The sequence below is a fragment of the Dryas octopetala genome, chromosome 1 (genome assembly GCF_963921425.1).
Source record: "Dryas octopetala chromosome 1, drDryOcto1.1, whole genome shotgun sequence".
Classification (NCBI taxonomy): domain Eukaryota; kingdom Viridiplantae; phylum Streptophyta; class Magnoliopsida; order Rosales; family Rosaceae; genus Dryas; species Dryas octopetala.
The window spans coordinates 31683935-31700978 of NC_141366.1; the positions used below are offsets into that span (position 1 = coordinate 31683935).

The 17044-nt window shown below is 35.6% G+C and overlaps 3 protein-coding genes across 6 annotated transcripts; all 3 read left to right on the top strand.

The window, feature by feature from the left end:
• Positions 1-1538: 1538 nt before the first annotated feature.
• On the top strand, positions 1539-6424 carry LOC147299787 (thymidine kinase a-like). Of its 2 annotated transcripts, none has more exons than XM_086248373.1 (4): positions 1539-1993; positions 4948-5107; positions 5505-5626; positions 5755-6424. In XM_086248373.1, the coding sequence occupies exons 1-4, from the start codon at positions 1650-1652 to the stop codon at positions 6005-6007; spliced, it is 879 nt and encodes a 292-aa protein (XP_086104499.1). In that variant the 5' UTR covers positions 1539-1649; the 3' UTR covers positions 6008-6424. The 2 variants fall into 2 exon arrangements, with proteins under 2 accessions (XP_086104499.1, XP_086104501.1); XM_086248375.1 differs by having other exon boundaries at positions 4963-5107; positions 5755-6420.
• LOC147299788 (Tetratricopeptide repeat (TPR)-like superfamily protein) lies at positions 2651-4597 on the top strand. Its single transcript, XM_086248368.1, has one exon. It carries the CDS (start codon positions 2765-2767, stop codon positions 3932-3934), a length of 1170 nt encoding a protein of 389 aa, XP_086104494.1. The 5' UTR covers positions 2651-2764; the 3' UTR covers positions 3935-4597.
• Positions 6425-13225: 6801 nt separating the features above from the next.
• On the top strand, positions 13226-17019 carry LOC147299789 (Pentatricopeptide repeat (PPR) superfamily protein). Of its 3 annotated transcripts, none has more exons than XM_086244349.1 (3): positions 13226-13354; positions 13458-16071; positions 16798-17015. In XM_086244349.1, the coding sequence occupies exon 2, from the start codon at positions 13614-13616 to the stop codon at positions 15774-15776; it is 2163 nt and encodes a 720-aa protein (XP_086100475.1). In that variant the 5' UTR covers positions 13226-13354; positions 13458-13613; the 3' UTR covers positions 15777-16071; positions 16798-17015. The 3 variants fall into 3 exon arrangements, with proteins under 3 accessions (XP_086100475.1, XP_086100483.1, XP_086100489.1); XM_086244357.1 differs by having other exon boundaries at positions 13255-13354; positions 13442-16071; XM_086244363.1 differs by having other exon boundaries at positions 13290-15060; positions 15223-16071; positions 16798-17019.
• The last annotated feature ends 25 nt before the right edge of the window (positions 17020-17044 follow it).

Sequence of the window (17044 nt, forward strand, 5' to 3'; positions counted from 1 at the left end):
TTCGTTTATACTAAAAGATCATCCCTATAAAAAATCGACCAAATCGGAATTGATCTACTCGATCGATTAGTATTAGAAAATTCACGATCGTTCTTAAATTTGAGCACCGTTACGTAACTTTTACATCTCCGATTGAGCTAATTTTTTGCAATGATGATCATTGAGTGAGGAATTAAAAATTGAACGGTTTGGATTAATGGAAACACGATAGCATTATATGAATATAACCTACATAAAATTGTACAAAAAAAAAGGCAATGAGAGTTTGGGCGAGGAATATGCATGTTCCTCGCCCATAGATTGGGCGACGAATACGTAAGTTCCTCGCCCAAAGTGACTTTGGGCGACGAACAGACACCTTCCTCACCTAAAATCATCTTGGGCGACGAAATAGTTCGTCGCTCAAAGTCACTTTGGGCGAGGAACTTACGTATTCGTCGCCCAACGTATGGATCAACTATCGTTTTTGCGCGTGTTTTAGGCGACGACATATTTTCGTCGCCCAAAGTATCTTTAGGCGAGGAAAATTATATTCATCGCTCAAAGTTATCTTGGGCGACGAATATGTTCGTCGCCCAAACCTGGATGGGATTAGGCGACAACGTTTCTGGTTCGTCGCCCAATGTTGCTTTGGGCAACGAATTTTGGTTCGTCTCCCAAAGTTTCGTCGCCCAAATATATTTTTCTTGTAGTGTATGTATGTGGGATGATATTAACCTTTATTAGATCTTGATCCATTCTCAATATTATCATAATATGTAGTTATGAAGTTTTTGTCCCTTTCAATCATAATATGTGGTGCTCCAATATTTGTTCTGATTATTTTTATGCAATTTGAAAGTCACTAAATTAAGGTGCTCAAATCTTAGCCAAACTAAAAAACATAAGGTCCTAAATTTGAACTAATACAAATAACCCTCATAATTAGTCATTAGCCTTTGGCCCTTGTGCTTAACCTAAAAATTACTGCTGCATTCATTATAGTTCATTATAATACATACTACCTAAAAATTACATGCCACCATTTTCTTACATTTAAACAAAATCAACTTGTTCATAATCCATGTCTGCCAACCAATTATAATTCATGTCCATAAAATGACAGCCATATCAAAAATAATTAACATGGAAGCGAGTGATCACTGCCGAGAGCGGCGCTGGTATGCCAAAGTGTTGCTCAAGTGTGTGCCCTCCAAGATATGTTGTAGACTGTCAATCGCCCTGTAAAGGTGAGAGGGACGCCTTGTGGTCTCATCCTCGCCCAATGCCACATTTTTCAGTTTGAGGAAAAGTTATTGTATGTCAACATAATACCACGTAGTATAATAATGTGGTATTACTAATTCACTAAATTTATAACACCTAGATAATTTTAAGGATTTTTTTCTTAGATTTTAGATTTTTTCCTAGATTTTAAGATTTTAAAAATTAATTATTATACCCAAGTTATAATTTAAGTGTATTAATAATATCATATCATCGTGTCATATAGACTATATAGTGTTACGTCACACACAGTGATTTCTACATGTTGAGGGCTACACCGTATCTCAGAGTTTAGCTTCCCTTCAAACAATACCCTGGCACTCGCAGTGGCAGCTGTTGCAAACCCCTTAAACCCTTCTCTCTCTCTCTCTCTTCCAAAATACATGTTAGCTATTTCAAGAATGAAGGCCCTCATCTCCCCAACCACGTTCTCTGCCTGCTATGTTCCTCACATCTCCAAGACCTCACCTTTAGCCCTCTTATCTTTAGCCTCTAAATCCATTGCATTCAACCAACCAACCCTTTCCCAAAGCCCCAATCTTCTCCACCCAAAACCCAGTATTTTAATCCCCAAAACCTCCATATGTTCAGTTCCTAACCCAGGTATGCAAATGGACCCGGCTTCTCGGCAACGATCCGGTGAGATTCACGTGATCGTTGGCCCGATGTTTGCCGGCAAGACGACGACGCTTCTTCGTAAAGTTCAGTCCGAGAGAGGCGATGGCAGGTTTGACTTTCCATCGTTTTTTTCGTTATGATGTTGGTTGGTCATGGATGTTACTGTTTTTTTTTTTTGGTGCTGAAGCTGAATCATTTGGTTGAAATATTGAAGTGGCGATTCAAATTTGAATGTTGGGATGATATTTGCTTTACATGGTTGACATTTTAATTTAAATTTTAAACCTAATGCGTGTTGTTTGTATTATGGTACAGATCGGTGGATAATAATCATAGTACTATTTTAGTGAGTCAAAGTTAATTAATATTTTTTTTTTTTATTATTGAATTGGGTTATTTACTTTGTTGAACTTTAAATAAATTTGCATGCGTATGTTACTTACGACTCTGAATGTCCACGTGTAGTTATTTATTGTTGGACTGATGATGTTATTAGCTCCCTTTCAGAAACTGAGAATTTGGGAACTAATTCGGAGCTTGTATGCAAATTTTATGGTAATCCATACAATTCAGAAAAGGGGAAAAAACAAAAAGAAAAAAAAAAGATGAGGATGACAGATATGTAGTTGATTTTATTTTTTGTTTCAATGACATGTGATTAGGGCTTGTGTTTCTGTGTCATCAATTTTCATTAGTGGACTTTTACCAATGCCTCGAATCCGTTGATTGAATTCATATATCACCAGTAAGATATTCCAGCTTTCAGGTCAAGCCCCAAAAGCACATCCAACTGGATAAGACATTGAAGGGACTCTGTTGTTCAGGAAGATTGGCAGAAGCTGTTGGGCTATTGTGCTATACAGGGTTAGAGGTAGACCCAATGACCTATGCTCTTCTATTGCAAGAATGCATATTTAGGAAAGAGTATAAGAAGGGGAAAAGAGTCCATGCACAGATGATTGTTGTGGGATTTGTTCAAAATGAATATTTGAAGACCAAGTTGTTGATCCTGTATGCTAAATCAGGGGATTTAGGGACCGCCCACATTTTGCTTGATAAGTTGTTCGAGAAGAGCTTGGTTTCATGGAATGCAATAATAGCGGGGTATGTGCAAAAAGGGCTTGAAGATGTGGGATTGAGCCTTTATTACAAGATGAGACAGAGTGGTTTGATGCCAGACCAATATACCTTTGCTTCAGTCTTCAGGGCATGTGCCACTTTAGCAACACTGGAGCATGGGAAGCAAGCCCATGGTGTCATGATAAAGTGCCAAATTGGAGAAAATGTTGTAGTCAATAGTGCCCTCATGGATATGTACTTTAAATGTAGTGATTTATCTGATGGGCATAGGGTGTTTGATACATGCCAAAATAGGAATGCTGTTACCTGGACTGCTTTGGTATCTGGGTATGGTCAACATGGAAGAGTTGTAGAGGTCTTAGATTTTTTTCATAGGATGAAAACTGAAGGTTTCAGACCAAATTATGTTACTTTTATCTCAGTTCTTTCTGCTTGTAGTCATGGAGGTTTGGTTGACGAGGGTTGGAAATATTTTTCTTCAATGACAAGAGAATATGGAATTCAGCCTAGAGGACAGCATTATGCAGCCATGGTTGACCTTTTAGGACGTGCTGGGTGGTTAGAAGAGGCCTATGAGTTTGTTTTGAACTCACCTTGTAAGGAGTACTCAGTGGTATGGGGTGCTTTTCTTTGGGCTTGTAGAATTCATGGAGACAGAGACTTGTTAAAGCTTGCAGCAAAGAAATACTTCAAATTGGAACCAGAGAATGCTGGAAAGTATGTGGTCTTGTCTAATGCTTATGCCACTTTTGGGTTGTGGGACAATGTTGCTAAGCTGAGGGCTATGATGAGGGAATCAGGGATGATAAAAGAGCCTGCTTATAGCAAGCTAGAGGTTCAAAGGGAGTTCCACTTCTTTTTTAAGGGTGATAAATATCATAAACAGTCCAAGGAGATTTATGAGATGGTTAAATTGATTGATTGCTCTCTGAAGGATTCAGGCTATGTTCCTCATTTAAGTGGGAGCTAATTTATGTAATGTAATGGAAAAGAGCTCATTTCCTAGGACTGGCTCTTTATGCTTGTCTTGTGAAGAACTTGAGATATAAGAGCTTCATGCTTGAAATGTCTATTTCAGTGTTGACTGAAAGACCTATTAAATTTGCCGTGATATCTTGCTCACAGAAAGTTACCTGATTAGTTTCATAATTGTTATAGAAGTTGCATTCTTTAGGAAGGTGAAAAGCATGAAGGGGAAAGAAAATTGTTTATATTCCACTTCACTAACCCTAGGTATGGTTCGGATGGAGGAAAAAGAACCCTATGTATGGCAGTGATACATGAAGCTTGTGAGCTGCTTTGTCCTATAGGCTCCTAGCGAGCAGAAGAAAACTGTGCAAACTTAAGATGGTACCACACAGAATATATCTTCTAAGTGTTTAGTAATTAGTTTTCTAAATCCTCAGCTTGATGATAAGATGCTGAGAGTTGATGTTTTATGGTGATGAAAGTAGTAGTACTGGGTGTTAATAACTTTCTCTAAGATTGATCTTTGCAATCTTGAAGCCATGCAGAATTCTTGGTGGGATTCTCATGATTGTTTGTCTGCAGCCCACATCCAAGAGGCAAGTCCACGGGCCAAGTTTTATCATGGTCAACTTTCTTATGTGTCATTAATCACAAGGTGTATGCAACATAGGTAGAGATATTTATCCAATCAAAGTTTTCAGTGCTACCTACGAATCCTGTTTAATGATGTAAATTGATCCTTGATCCTTGTATCTATATACTTCAAGTGACTGTTCAGATTTTCTCGTGATGTGTTAAGGTTTCTGGTTTGTTCGTAATTAGAGAGCTGATATGTTCAGGCTATCTAGATCACTGACAAGTGTATGAATCTTTTTCATGTAGAAATAATGTCTAAAATTTTTCTGGATTCATCTAACTGCTCTGAGAGAATATAGTAAATATGCCTGTATAATTGTTTGACTAGGTTTTTGAAAATTATCATATATTATTGGATTCATGCTTATCATTCATTAGTTTACTGTTTGGCAGAAATGTTGCAATAATAAAATCAAACAAGGATACAAGATATGGATTGGATTCGATTGTGACTCATGATGGGGTCAAATTGCCATGTTGGGCGTTGGCAGATCTATCAACATTCAGACAAAATGTTGGTCCTGATGCATATGATCAGGTATCTTAGTGCCCGATATTTACTATTAGAGTTTCTTTATTGAAGATATGACCAATCTTTTTTTGATTTTTGATTTTTGATTTTTGATTTGTGTATGTTAGATTGTTAGTCTTTGACATTTTGTGTATATAAGTTGTCTTGCTAACCTTTGGAATAGTAATTCTTATTTGGAATGCTTATATTGTATAGTTATACTTGGTGACAATTTGCCTCTTAGTCTCTCTCTCTCTCTCTCATGTATAATTTATGAATTTTTATTTTACTTGCTGTGTTTTGTATATATGTAGCATTTCATATTTGGAATGGTCGTAGTTGTATGGTTATCTAGATGACAAATCTTTTTCGTATGTACCTGTACAATTTATGTTATCCACTCATAACCAGTATGCGGTGACAGCTAGATGTGATTGGTATTGATGAAGCCCAATTCTTTGAAGACCTTTATGATTTCTGCTGTGAAGCTGCTGATAATGATGGCAAAAAAGTAATAGTTGCTGGACTAGATGGAGACTATTTAAGGTATTATTTAAATTCACCATCAGTTTAGGTTCTCATGCTCATTCTTGATTTTGGTAATGAGCAGTTCTTGCTTGTTGCTCGGAAAATACTGCCCCCCTTTTGATGGTCAATTCAAATATTGTTGGCAGGAGGAGCTTTGGTTCTGTGTTGGATATAATTCCTCTCGCTGATTCTGTAACCAAGTTAACTGCACGATGCGAACTTTGTGGGAAACGTGCTTTCTTTACATTAAGAAAGACGGAGGAGATGCAGACTGAATTGATTGGTGGAGCTGAAGTCTACATGCCTGTCTGTCGACAGCACTATGTGAGCGGACAAGTAGTCATAGAAGCTGCCAGAGGTGTCCTGGAATCTCAGGTTCAGTGTGGGTCTTATGTATAGCAGCAACTTTTGCTAGTTTGTAGGATGTATCTGTATTCTGGAACCAGTTTTACACGTTGATGCATGGTCTGCAAACATGTTGATCGTGAATTTAAATGGGTCTCTATCACTATCAAGAATGTATATTCTTCTCACCAACCAAAGAATGCGCAAAGAATATTCAATTTGCTTCTCCTGTTAGGAAAATTCTACAATACAGTTACTCCAGTCATGCATGCACTCTATTTTTCCCTAAATGTTGACAGGTTCACATTTCTCCAATTATTTTTTTTTGTTCTGAAATGTTCTCCTTTCCCTATTATTAGGGAATAGATTTTCTACCACTGGATTGTGATTTGTGGATGCTTGTCATCAGTGGCTGTACTGTAAATGTTCTTCTCTTGTCAATTCATTTAACCAAGGTTGTTGACAACTCCTGCTTCAATAATTATAAGGGAAACTATTTTGTGGCCTATTGTAGCACGAAATCTATGTGCCCTATTTATATGTGGCAAAGTAAAATAATACACATCATTTTTTTTTTGTGATTATACACACCATCATATATTTTTTAAAATTAAATTAATATCATTTTTATTGAAATACTATCTTACTCATCCCAAATCTAATGGGTATAGTTTACTTTACATTGTTGATTTGTTATCTCCCTCTAACATGAAAACCTGCAAGGCTGCAACCAATAATGAATAATCTGCAACACACATTGAAATTCTCCAACAACTTTGAATGTTCTCCAACTCCATCTCCAAGTCTCCAATGTTTAAATATTCTCTCAAATGATCCAACACTTGTTTATTCTCTTCAAGAAACCAATGCTTATTTATCATCTTTAAGAATAAAATTCTTTTATCTAGAACAATTATTTGTGTCTCTGTGTAAATCAAGATTATATCTAAAACTGAAATCATCGTGATTGAATTACAAGTTGGATTAATAATGGTGAGTGGGGGACTGAGTTTTATAACTAGTGAACAGTACATGGTTTTTTTTTTTTTTTTTTGCCATGAAAATAAGTACTTCCATTAAAATGAAAAGCCAAAGGCATACAAAGAACAAAACGACATTGAAAAGCAACAAACAGAAACATACCACAACCCCAAAACATAAACCAAGCCTTCAAAAAAAAAAAAAAAAAACCAAATACGTTGCAAGCAGCCACGTACAGATCAAACCCAGCTGAAGCAAACAAAAAAGAATGAAGCTTTAATCGAAGGGAAGGCCGTCAGCAGTGAGCAGTACATGGTTAAAGACTCATTAAAGTTTGTGTAATTCATTTCTATTCAATTTGAGGCAGGCCGTTGTTTACTCCCTCTACGCTTCCAACATTAAGAGCGTAATGGAGCTTCAAAATTGAATCAAGCAGTAGAATTCAACTGCTACATATTAGATCAATATTGATGGTGTACGTGAATTAGGAAAAATGGTTATGCTCTGATTTTCTATTCAAGCAGTAGAATTTTTGGTTTTCTTTGATTTATTAGGTTATTTTATCCCATAAATTGTTGTTATCTTATAAATCGTAAATGCAATAAGAGAAATGATGTAATAACTTTTTAAGGTTCTAAAATTGGAGAAAAATGATGAACGTATGTGTTGAGGTTTTAATTTTGTTGTGAAATCTTTTTCTTTTTGTAATTTAATTAATGTTTTGTAGAATTTTAAACGAGGTTATATTAGTCTTTTTAAAAGCTTATGTAGCAAATATATATTAAATGTATTAAATGATTTAATTGACATGGAAATTCCATATCATTAGGGCACATGTCCTATTAGGGCACTCTAGCATTGCCCTAATTATAATGCTATTTGTGTGTACTTAGTTGACCACATTAGCTAACTATCTTAAGCGGCAGATGTGGTAAAGTTATGTTGACATGGATTTTGGTTAAGGTTCGTTGACTTTAGGTAACAACTTTAAAAAATATGGTTATACTGAGCTGTAATTGTCTAATAGTCATAACTTTTTAATTGATTTGTTGTTTTTTCAATAGTTACAAATCTTAAACTTTAATGTTTAGTCTCTAGCTTATACGATTTCATTCCCAAAGCCTAAATAAAAAACATTCAACCTTTATAAATTTTGAATTTTTATGAATTTGAAACAAACTGTGATTGTTCGACAGTTACAAATGTATAGCAAACCAATTTGTGACCTAATCCAAAATGTCTTGCCCTAAGTTAGTACCTAAACTAAAAAAAATTAGTGTCTTACTGTTTTGCAGAAAAACTATTGATATTTGATAGTTAATTCTAATTTTCTATTTCAATTATAACTATCAATTTAAATAATAAAAAAAACAAATTGGAGTGTACACTGCAGCATCGAGTTCCTCCTTATAAGAAACCCAATCATCTGACACCTTCCCCCCTCCCCTCTCCATCATCCGTTGTCGCTCAACGTAGAAGTGCAAAATGTCGCAGCATGAACTGTCGAAAAATTCTTGCGAACAACCAAAGTATCAGTATTTTTAAGGTCTTGGAGTTAGCTCAAGTGGTGAGGGTGGGTATGGTAAGGGTTAGGATTAGGCCGGTAAGTTCAGGGTTCCCTCCAATTGGTACTTGTATTTTATATTGTTTGCAATTAATTTTAGGACATTTTGCACCTGACATGAAATTTTTTCTCTAATCTAAACTAACAACTTATTTAAACTTGCAATTTTTACTAAAAAATGACTTAAATCATGTATGCAATCTTGAATTTGATTTTCAAACAAAAATTTCAAGAAATCCCAAACTTAAATCTTTTAATCACAAACTTAAATTCAAACCCTAAAAATTTTGTGAGACTCAATCTCTTTAGCAAACAAATATAAAAGTGAAATTGAAATTTGTTTTAGAAAACCCATAAGATGATCTTTTTATCCCCTAACAAAATTTTTCTTGAAATCAAATACATAATTTATCCCCAAATTGAAAATTTGGCTTTTATTAAAATTGTCTTGCAAACCACATAAAACTCATAGACAAAATATGAAATTTTAAAATCATAGGGATTGTTTGTGGATAAATCCACTTGGATTCCTCTGACCAACCATATGCTTACACGTGGTTTGATATGGTCTTATATGGCATGTTGACTTTTCAACGACTTACGCAATCAAACACATCAGATCCACATCACCACTTACACTTTCATTGACATCTTGTCATGTTCTCTTGGTCCATCATGCTCAATCATGAATAGCAGTACTCGAGCTGAGCACAGTCTACCATCATTGGACCATCCTAGTCCTACCAGGCTTTGATAGTACATGTTTTCAACTTGGATCTTGTTTAGCTCAGTTGCACAAAGCACATCTCCGACCCGATCATCCAAGGCTTGGTTCCACTATGATATTCTAAATGTTATATGAAGTATTCAGTTCGGCTCGGACAATCCCTAGATGTTGTACTAAGTGAACCACCAATCCTGCACGTCCAAATATTATCCGTAGATACACTCAAGTGTTTATGACCTGACATTTTACACCACCTGACATTCTAGCCTCAGATGGGACGTTTGGCATCACCAACTCTCACAGAAGCATGCTTGCATTCAATGCTACTTTACTGGGTTGTTGTGCATGTCACTGTTCCGAACTTGTGATGTGTCCTTATTTCCATCGCTCATCAATATGCAGGTAAATATCTTTTTTATCTCTTCCTAGCCTATATATTGAACCCCCTCAATATATGAGAGAGGTTGACAAACCTAAACACTTCACACAAAACACCAAAGAATCCCCAAAAGTTCTTTAGAAAATTACGGAAATCCTGTCAAATTTATATCTTTTTCATTAAAACCTACATATTTCTTTTTTCATGTATTAACTCCTTTGACTAGTTGTCAATTCACCTACTTTCCATATTTATATTTCCTAGTCAGCGTTTTTTAAAATTCAGATTTTGTAAATTTCTTTTATGCCTTCAATCCTTTGTCAAACATTTTTTTTTATTTGACTATTTATTGTTGGTAACTAATGTTATTGCTTTTTAAATCTTTGGTGCTTTTAATGCTCATAATTCATTGTTTGGACTTTAATATATTATTTTTAAATTTCAAATATGAATTTTTCATAAACTTCTAAACAACCTACACTAATAAAATTAGAATTATGCAATTAGTAGGAATCTACAAAATATACTTCAACGCACCTACAATAAGTAAATATATATAATGAACCTATGTAAAATTATCATAAACAAATAAATAACCTACAACAAAAAGAACAAACATTTGTATAAAATTAGTAACTGTCCGACTCCTCGTTGCTGTGGCTTCCACCCAAAACTGGCATCTTCACCAATTAGACGTCAACAACGCGTTCCTTCATGGTGACCTTGACGAAGATGTCTATATGTCTCTTCCTACTGGGTACGGACGAAAGGGGGAGACAAGGGTTTGCAATATCTTTGGGGTTGGTCATTCTGATGTTTTGGTTGTTTCACTTTGGAATAGGCTGACCATGGTTGTCAAGAGCACTAAGGCTCTGATACCATAAAGAAAGTTATAGTTGATATATTCTGAATCAAAAATATATTTAAAGAGTTCTGTACAACTGCTTTTATACAGAGAAGAAATAAATCGAGATCCTAAAACCTTGCCTAGATTACATACATAGAAAAGGAAACAAAATAATTACAATCGTTGCTGCTAAATAAGAGCAGATCCTCCCAAATCGATCATAGCTTAGTTGACTTTAGACTCCTTAACACAACCTATATGAATTATTCAATAAGAACTTACATTACCATAATTCAATAAAGAACCTACATTGAATAAAAATACTATAAAGAACCTACATCAAATCATTAAATAAGAAACTAATTACAATTATGTAATAAGGAACCTACATTTAATGAAAATACAATAGCTAATACACCTGCACTATCAGACAAAAAAAAAAAATCCTACAACATAAAAACTCACATATCTCTAATTAAAAAAAAAAAAATTCATATATCTACTAATTTCTATATTTAAATATGAACAACCATAATTCTAGTAATTTAATTAATGATTTGCCAAAGGTTAGTGATTTGAATCTGAAATCAACATTAATTACATAATGGCAAAACTCGTAAATAATAGAAAAATAATGAATTATTGTTATCCTACGTGGCATAAGATTTTGAATATAGGTTTTAGCTATTAAAAAAAAAAGTGATGATGTTAGTCTATAAAAATTAGTTTGAAGGGCTAATATCCAAATATTCCAAAGTTCTTACTTGTTTTTGCTTGTTCTTACCTCTTCTTGCTTGCTTGTTCTTATTGTTTCTTGTCTGACTTTGTCCTCGGAATGTAGTTGGCTGGTACTACACCTGTGCTATTTCCAGTGACCCTTTGTTCATGCAAGTGATCCCCATCAAAGCTTTCAGCAAGATAGTCTATCCTAACCCTCAAAATCATCCCTAAAGAAGATAAACATGCATAAGACTTGATCCACTGTTTGAAGTTGTTGCATTGACTCACCGATTTTTGCATCAGCAGAGACCAAATTTATTATAAGAGTAAAGTACATAGACTACAAACGTTTTTTTTCCCATACTATTATAATGCCTAAAATATGATGTCTTTCTCCAATAGGGATGACAATAATCCCCATCGGGTCGGGTCTCCGTTAGGGGACGATTTCGGGGACAAAATAGGGATCAGGGGATTGGAGATCTGGTTTCGGGGACGGGGCGGGGATGGTAAAGCCATCCCCATCCCCGACCCGATAAGCTATATTTATTAGTTTTTTTTAATAAATAAATATATATAAACTCAATATCAAATTTATAGCATTTTACTTTTTATTTCTAATGATTCTTTGTATTCCATAAATTCTTAAAATTCTCACAAACATTAATTAATGTTCTTTAAATTATGCATGGTTCGAGAAGTATTGGAAGTAGACATTATTTATGTTTTGAAGTTTTGGAGTTGGACTTTGTTGAAGCTATGAATGTCCATTTGTAATTGTTTAGTGGATTATTTTGAAGCACAAGTTGTTGTTTTTATGACTTTTATTTGGTTTGTAGGAATTTGTATTATTTTTATGGAGTTATATGTAATGGGGATTATATTTTGCGGATTTGCTATGAAGCTTTAAACTTTATGAACTCTATTTTCTCTCTCTATTGAAAAATATTTATATAATAAATGTTGTTTCAGTTGGTAATATTTTAATTGTAGTTGGAAAACAAATTTTTGAACCAAAAATATATTTATTAAATATAATAGTTGGCATTAGTTGTTTTAAAAATGATTTTTGGCATTTGAAAAAAAAAAAAAAAAGAATTCGGGGATTCGGGGCGGGGATGAGGATCAAGTCCTCGACGGGCATTCCCCGCCCCAATCCCCAATAATGTTTAATGAGTATCGGGCCGTGGATTCCTCGATAACTTTAAACGAGGATGGGGATGGTAGTGTTATCCATGTCCTTGACCCGCCCCATTGTCATCCCTATTATCCAATCATTTGGTCTAGTTTCTCGTAAACCATAGTATGCACTAGGCTTAAACAGAACTCGAGCTCCGTACAATTCTTCTAAAGTTGATGACACGCTAGACTTAAAACATGGCATGTGGTAGGCTTAATATTTGATGGATACCTGATACTGATTGGGATTTACTGACCAAGTATATATAACACATAAGTGCTTAGTCAAATTCTTTCAAAATGAGGGACAAGTAGGGACAATTCAGTTAGTCCTTAGACATAATTCAACGGTTGAAATTAATAATAATCATTGAAGTAGATCTAGCCAAGTACCTCTTAGATACATTATATTGAATAAAACTTGCATATTCTCGTGATAGGGGTCGCGACATGCCTCCTTAGAGAGAGACAAAGACATAAATGAGAGAAAGATGAGAGAGGGAGAGGGGGGAGAGACAGAGACAAAGATGAGTGAGAGGGATGCCACCTCTCCTATTTCCGTGATAGACAAGTCATTCTCCATTATATCTCAATAGTCCCTCAAATAAAGCCCCTTATCCCTTATGCAAGTATTTCTGTATATAACTCATAGCATTCTAATAAGGTAAAAGAGGTAAATTAATTATTAATTATTTCAGAGAAAAAGATTAGGGGCATCGAAATCAATTTGGGGGTAAAAAGCCCCCCCGATGGACCGAACAAAAAAAAAAAAAAACTCGACTCTCTTTCCAACTATGTCCAAAGACTCCAAACCTCTTGGTGTTGAGCATTTAATTTTGGGTCCAACAGTAGTTCAGGCATAGGCCCAAGGAAATGACTAATCCAGCTAAATGATACAAAAGAACACGTTCAGGGATTGGTAACCGAGGCTGAAGCTGAGAAACTTTAGCATATCTTCTTCATGACTCAAGAGCTTTCAATCTTCCTTCCTTATTCGTGCACCGGTATGTAATATCTAAAGGTTTTGATCTTTCTTTCACATTCTTTTATTCAATCCTTTTGAATTTTTTTATTTTTCTAATCCATGTTAGTTCGTTCAACATTCAGAAAGCTTCAGCTCGAATGATTCTAGACCCATCAGTTCAGTGATAACAAACCAAAACTAGAAAAAAGGCTGATGACCAGTTTGCTTCTCAGGTTTCCCGACCGAATCTCTGGGTTTGCAGTTAGTTTCTGAAAATCCTTAGCTACCCGTTTAGAGTAATGTTAAAAAGGCCAAAACTTTCACCCCCTCTGACCACAAAGTTACAATCTTTGTTAAATACACACTGTTTTGTTATATGCTCAGCTGGGTATGTTAAAGATAGCAGTGATAGGGTCTTGAATGATAATGGGTCAGAGTCAGAGAATGAATGGGAGAGGTTGCTTAAGCCGTTTGACCTCAACGAACTTAGGAAGTCACTCATACAAATTACTCCAATTCAGCTCTGTAAATTACTTGAACTTCCACTCGATGTGCCCACATCAATGGAAATATTCGAATCGGTAGGGGCCCAGAAGGGCTATTGCCATTCTTTAGATGTGTACTATGTGTTAATTGATAAGCTCGGCGCCGCTGAGGAGTTTAAGATTATAGATAGGTTGTTGATGCAGATTAAAGAAGAAGGGATTGTTTTAAGAGAGTCCCTTTTCATTATGATCATGAAGTATTATGGGAGGGCAGGTTTGCCTGGACAAGCGACTAGGCTACTTTTGGATATGAGAAATGTTTATTCTTGTGAACCAACTTTCAGATCTTATAATGTTGTATTGGACATACTGGTGACTGGGAATTGTCCTATAGTTGCACCCAATGTCTTCTATGACATGTTGAGTAGGGGTGTCTCTCCCAATGTTTACACATTTGGTGTGGTTCTGAAAGCATTTTGTATGGTTAATGAGGTGGATTCTGCTTGCTCGCTTCTTAGAGACATGACAAAGCATGGGTGTGTGCCAAATTCAGTGGTTTACCAGACTCTTATACATGCGCTCTCTAAGAATAATCGAGTAAATGAAGCATTGAGACTTTTGGAGGAAATGTTTTTGATGGGTTGCACACCTGATGTTCAGACTTTCAATGATATCATCCATGGTCTCTGCAAAGTCAGTCGGATTCATGAGGCAGCAAAATTGGTTGATCGAATGCTTTTGCGGGGGTTTACTCCTGATGATGTAACTTATGGAGTTTTAATGCACGGATTATGTAGAACCGGGCAAGTCGACGAAGCAAGGGTGTTGTTGAACAAAGTGCCTAGCCCGAATGCTGTGCTTTTTAATACCTTGATTAATGGGTATGTTATGAGTGGACGGCTTGATGAAGCCAAAGTTGTTCTCTATGATGGCATGTTAGGTAATGGCTGTGACCCTGATGTTTTTACATTTAACATACTGATTCAGGGACTTTGCAAGAAGGGCCGTTTGGGTTCTGCTCGCAAATTGGTCAGTGAGATGGAAACTAAGGGTTGCAAGCCCAATGTGATAACTTACACAATATTGATTGATGGGTTCTGCAAGGAGGGCCATTTCGAGGAAGCTGGTGATGTTTTAAATGAGATGTCATACAAAGGACTCAGCCTGAATACTGTAGGATACAACTGTCTAATATCTGCTCTCTGCAAGGATGAGAAGGTCCATGAAGCTTTAAAATTGTTTAGTGAAATCTCAAGCAAAGGTTGTAAGCCAGACATTTTTACATTTAATTCTTTAATATTTGGACTGTGCAAGGTTAATAGGATGGAAGAGGCCTTGGGTTTGTACCAGGATATGTTATTGGAGGGTGTTGTTGCCAACACTGTTACTTACAACACATTAATTCATGCTTTTTTGAATACAGGTGCGATCCAAGAAGCACTTAAGCTTGTAAATGAAATGTTGTTTAGAGGATGCCCTCTTGACAAAATAACCTATAATGGGCTAATAAAGGCACTCTGCAAAGCTGGGGCTGTTGAAAAAGCAAGGGGATTGTTTGAAGAAATGATGACAAAGGGACTTCATCCAAATAGTATCTCATGCAATATTTTGATTAATGGTCTTTGTAGAAGTGGCAAAGTCTATGATGCGCTTGATTTTCTAAGGGATATGATTCATCGGGGTTTGATGCCTGACATAGTCACTTATAATAGCCTGATAAATGGTCTATGCAAGATGGGACGCATTTGGGAAGCTTTGAATCTCTTTGACAGATTACAAGTTGAAGGGATATGCCCTGATTCTATTACTTATAACACTTTGATCAGCTGGCATTGCAGAAAGGGTAAGTTTACTGATGCTTGTTTACTTCTACATAGAGGTGTGAATAATGGGTTCATACCAAATCATGTGACTTGGTATATACTGGTTAGCAACTTGTCTAAAGAGAGGGGTGAGGAGAATCAGAGCTTTATTTAAGCTAAGTTTTAGTGATTGGAACAAATATGAATGTATTCCCCCCCTGAAAGCAAATATGCTGATGATGATTCGAGGTGGACAGTAGGTTCTTCGTTACGAGTTTCTGTCAGGGAAATGATACCCCAGATTTGATTTGAGTGCTCTTGAATTATTTTAAGGGGTTTGCACATGCCAGTTGGACTTTTGGGTTGGTGATCGGGGAAAAAGCTGGCTGGCTGTCTTAAATCAGCTTGTTTGTGTTTTCTGGTGGTTGAGGCAGAAGAATTCACATTAGAATGTGGCGTTGATCGTTGAGGTACAAAAATCATTGCCAACCTAATGTGATATTCAATACCTATTTTACTATTTCAATTAATTTACTTGTGTGTTTATTTATTTTACATTTTGAGCTCAATTATTCATTCTTCATATTGAAGTTTTCTAGTAGCCTATTGTAACTCTGTATTTGATGCATATTTTCTATAGAAGTAAATCCCTTTTCTGAGAAGTAGTAGCTTGCATCAGAGTGAGTAACCATCCATGAAGCCCTCTAGAACAATTATTAGATTAGTACTGTATGGTTAACTAATTAATTTGTCAAGCTTCTAAAATTCCATATTGTAGAGAAGCCTTATGGTGATTATGGTGAAAGGGACATCTAGGCAGTTGATCGGTGAAGTAAAGTCTTACTTAAGTAATACGTAGAGATAGACACCTTTTGTTATAAAGTTCTAAGATAATAAATAGTATTGTCCTTCTAAGTTCTGAATGATAAATGTATGCATAGACCCTTTTGAAAAAAAAAAAAAAAACAATAATAGTAATGTTCTTTGAGACCCCTCAATTCACAAGTGCACAATCAGTGGTAATCTTGCTATACATTTCTTTGCACTACTGATTGGGTTGCCGATGAGAGGTTGGTACTAAACTACGAATTATTTATTTCATGAATGATTGATCATATGTTTATGGTTTTACATGAGACTTTGATTTTTATCATGTTATATTATCGGCTTAAGATGTAATTCATTGTCCTTCCCAGGTTTGTGCTTACAAGTACGCACTGACCAGGAGCTTGAGTGGAGGAGGTGGAAATTGTAATTTGATGACAGATCCAGGCATCATTAGTTGCTAGAAGAACAGTCACAAACACTAAAATATAGCCTCTGTATTTGTAATTCATAAAGGTTCATTACCTTGCTCCTTTTATATGAATATTAGAATATGCCAAATTAATTAAGAAGACATCTATGGAAGGTCAACCAAGGATTAAAGTAGGATGACTACTC

Coding starts and splice junctions, on each gene's coding strand:
- LOC147299789 (XM_086244349.1), top strand. CDS start 13,614: ATGTTAAAAAGGCCAAAACTTTCACCCCCTCTGACCACAAAGTTACAA.
- LOC147299787 (XM_086248373.1), top strand. CDS start 1,650: ATGTTAGCTATTTCAAGAATGAAGGCCCTCATCTCCCCAACCACGTTC. Junction 1,994..4,947: donor TCCGAGAGAGGCGATGGCAG/GTTTGACTTTCC, acceptor ATCATTCATTAG/TTTACTGTTTGGCAGAAATG. Junction 5,627..5,754: donor CTAGATGGAGACTATTTAAG/GTATTATTTAAA, acceptor TATTGTTGGCAG/GAGGAGCTTTGGTTCTGTGT.
- LOC147299788 (XM_086248368.1), top strand. CDS start 2,765: ATGACCTATGCTCTTCTATTGCAAGAATGCATATTTAGGAAAGAGTAT.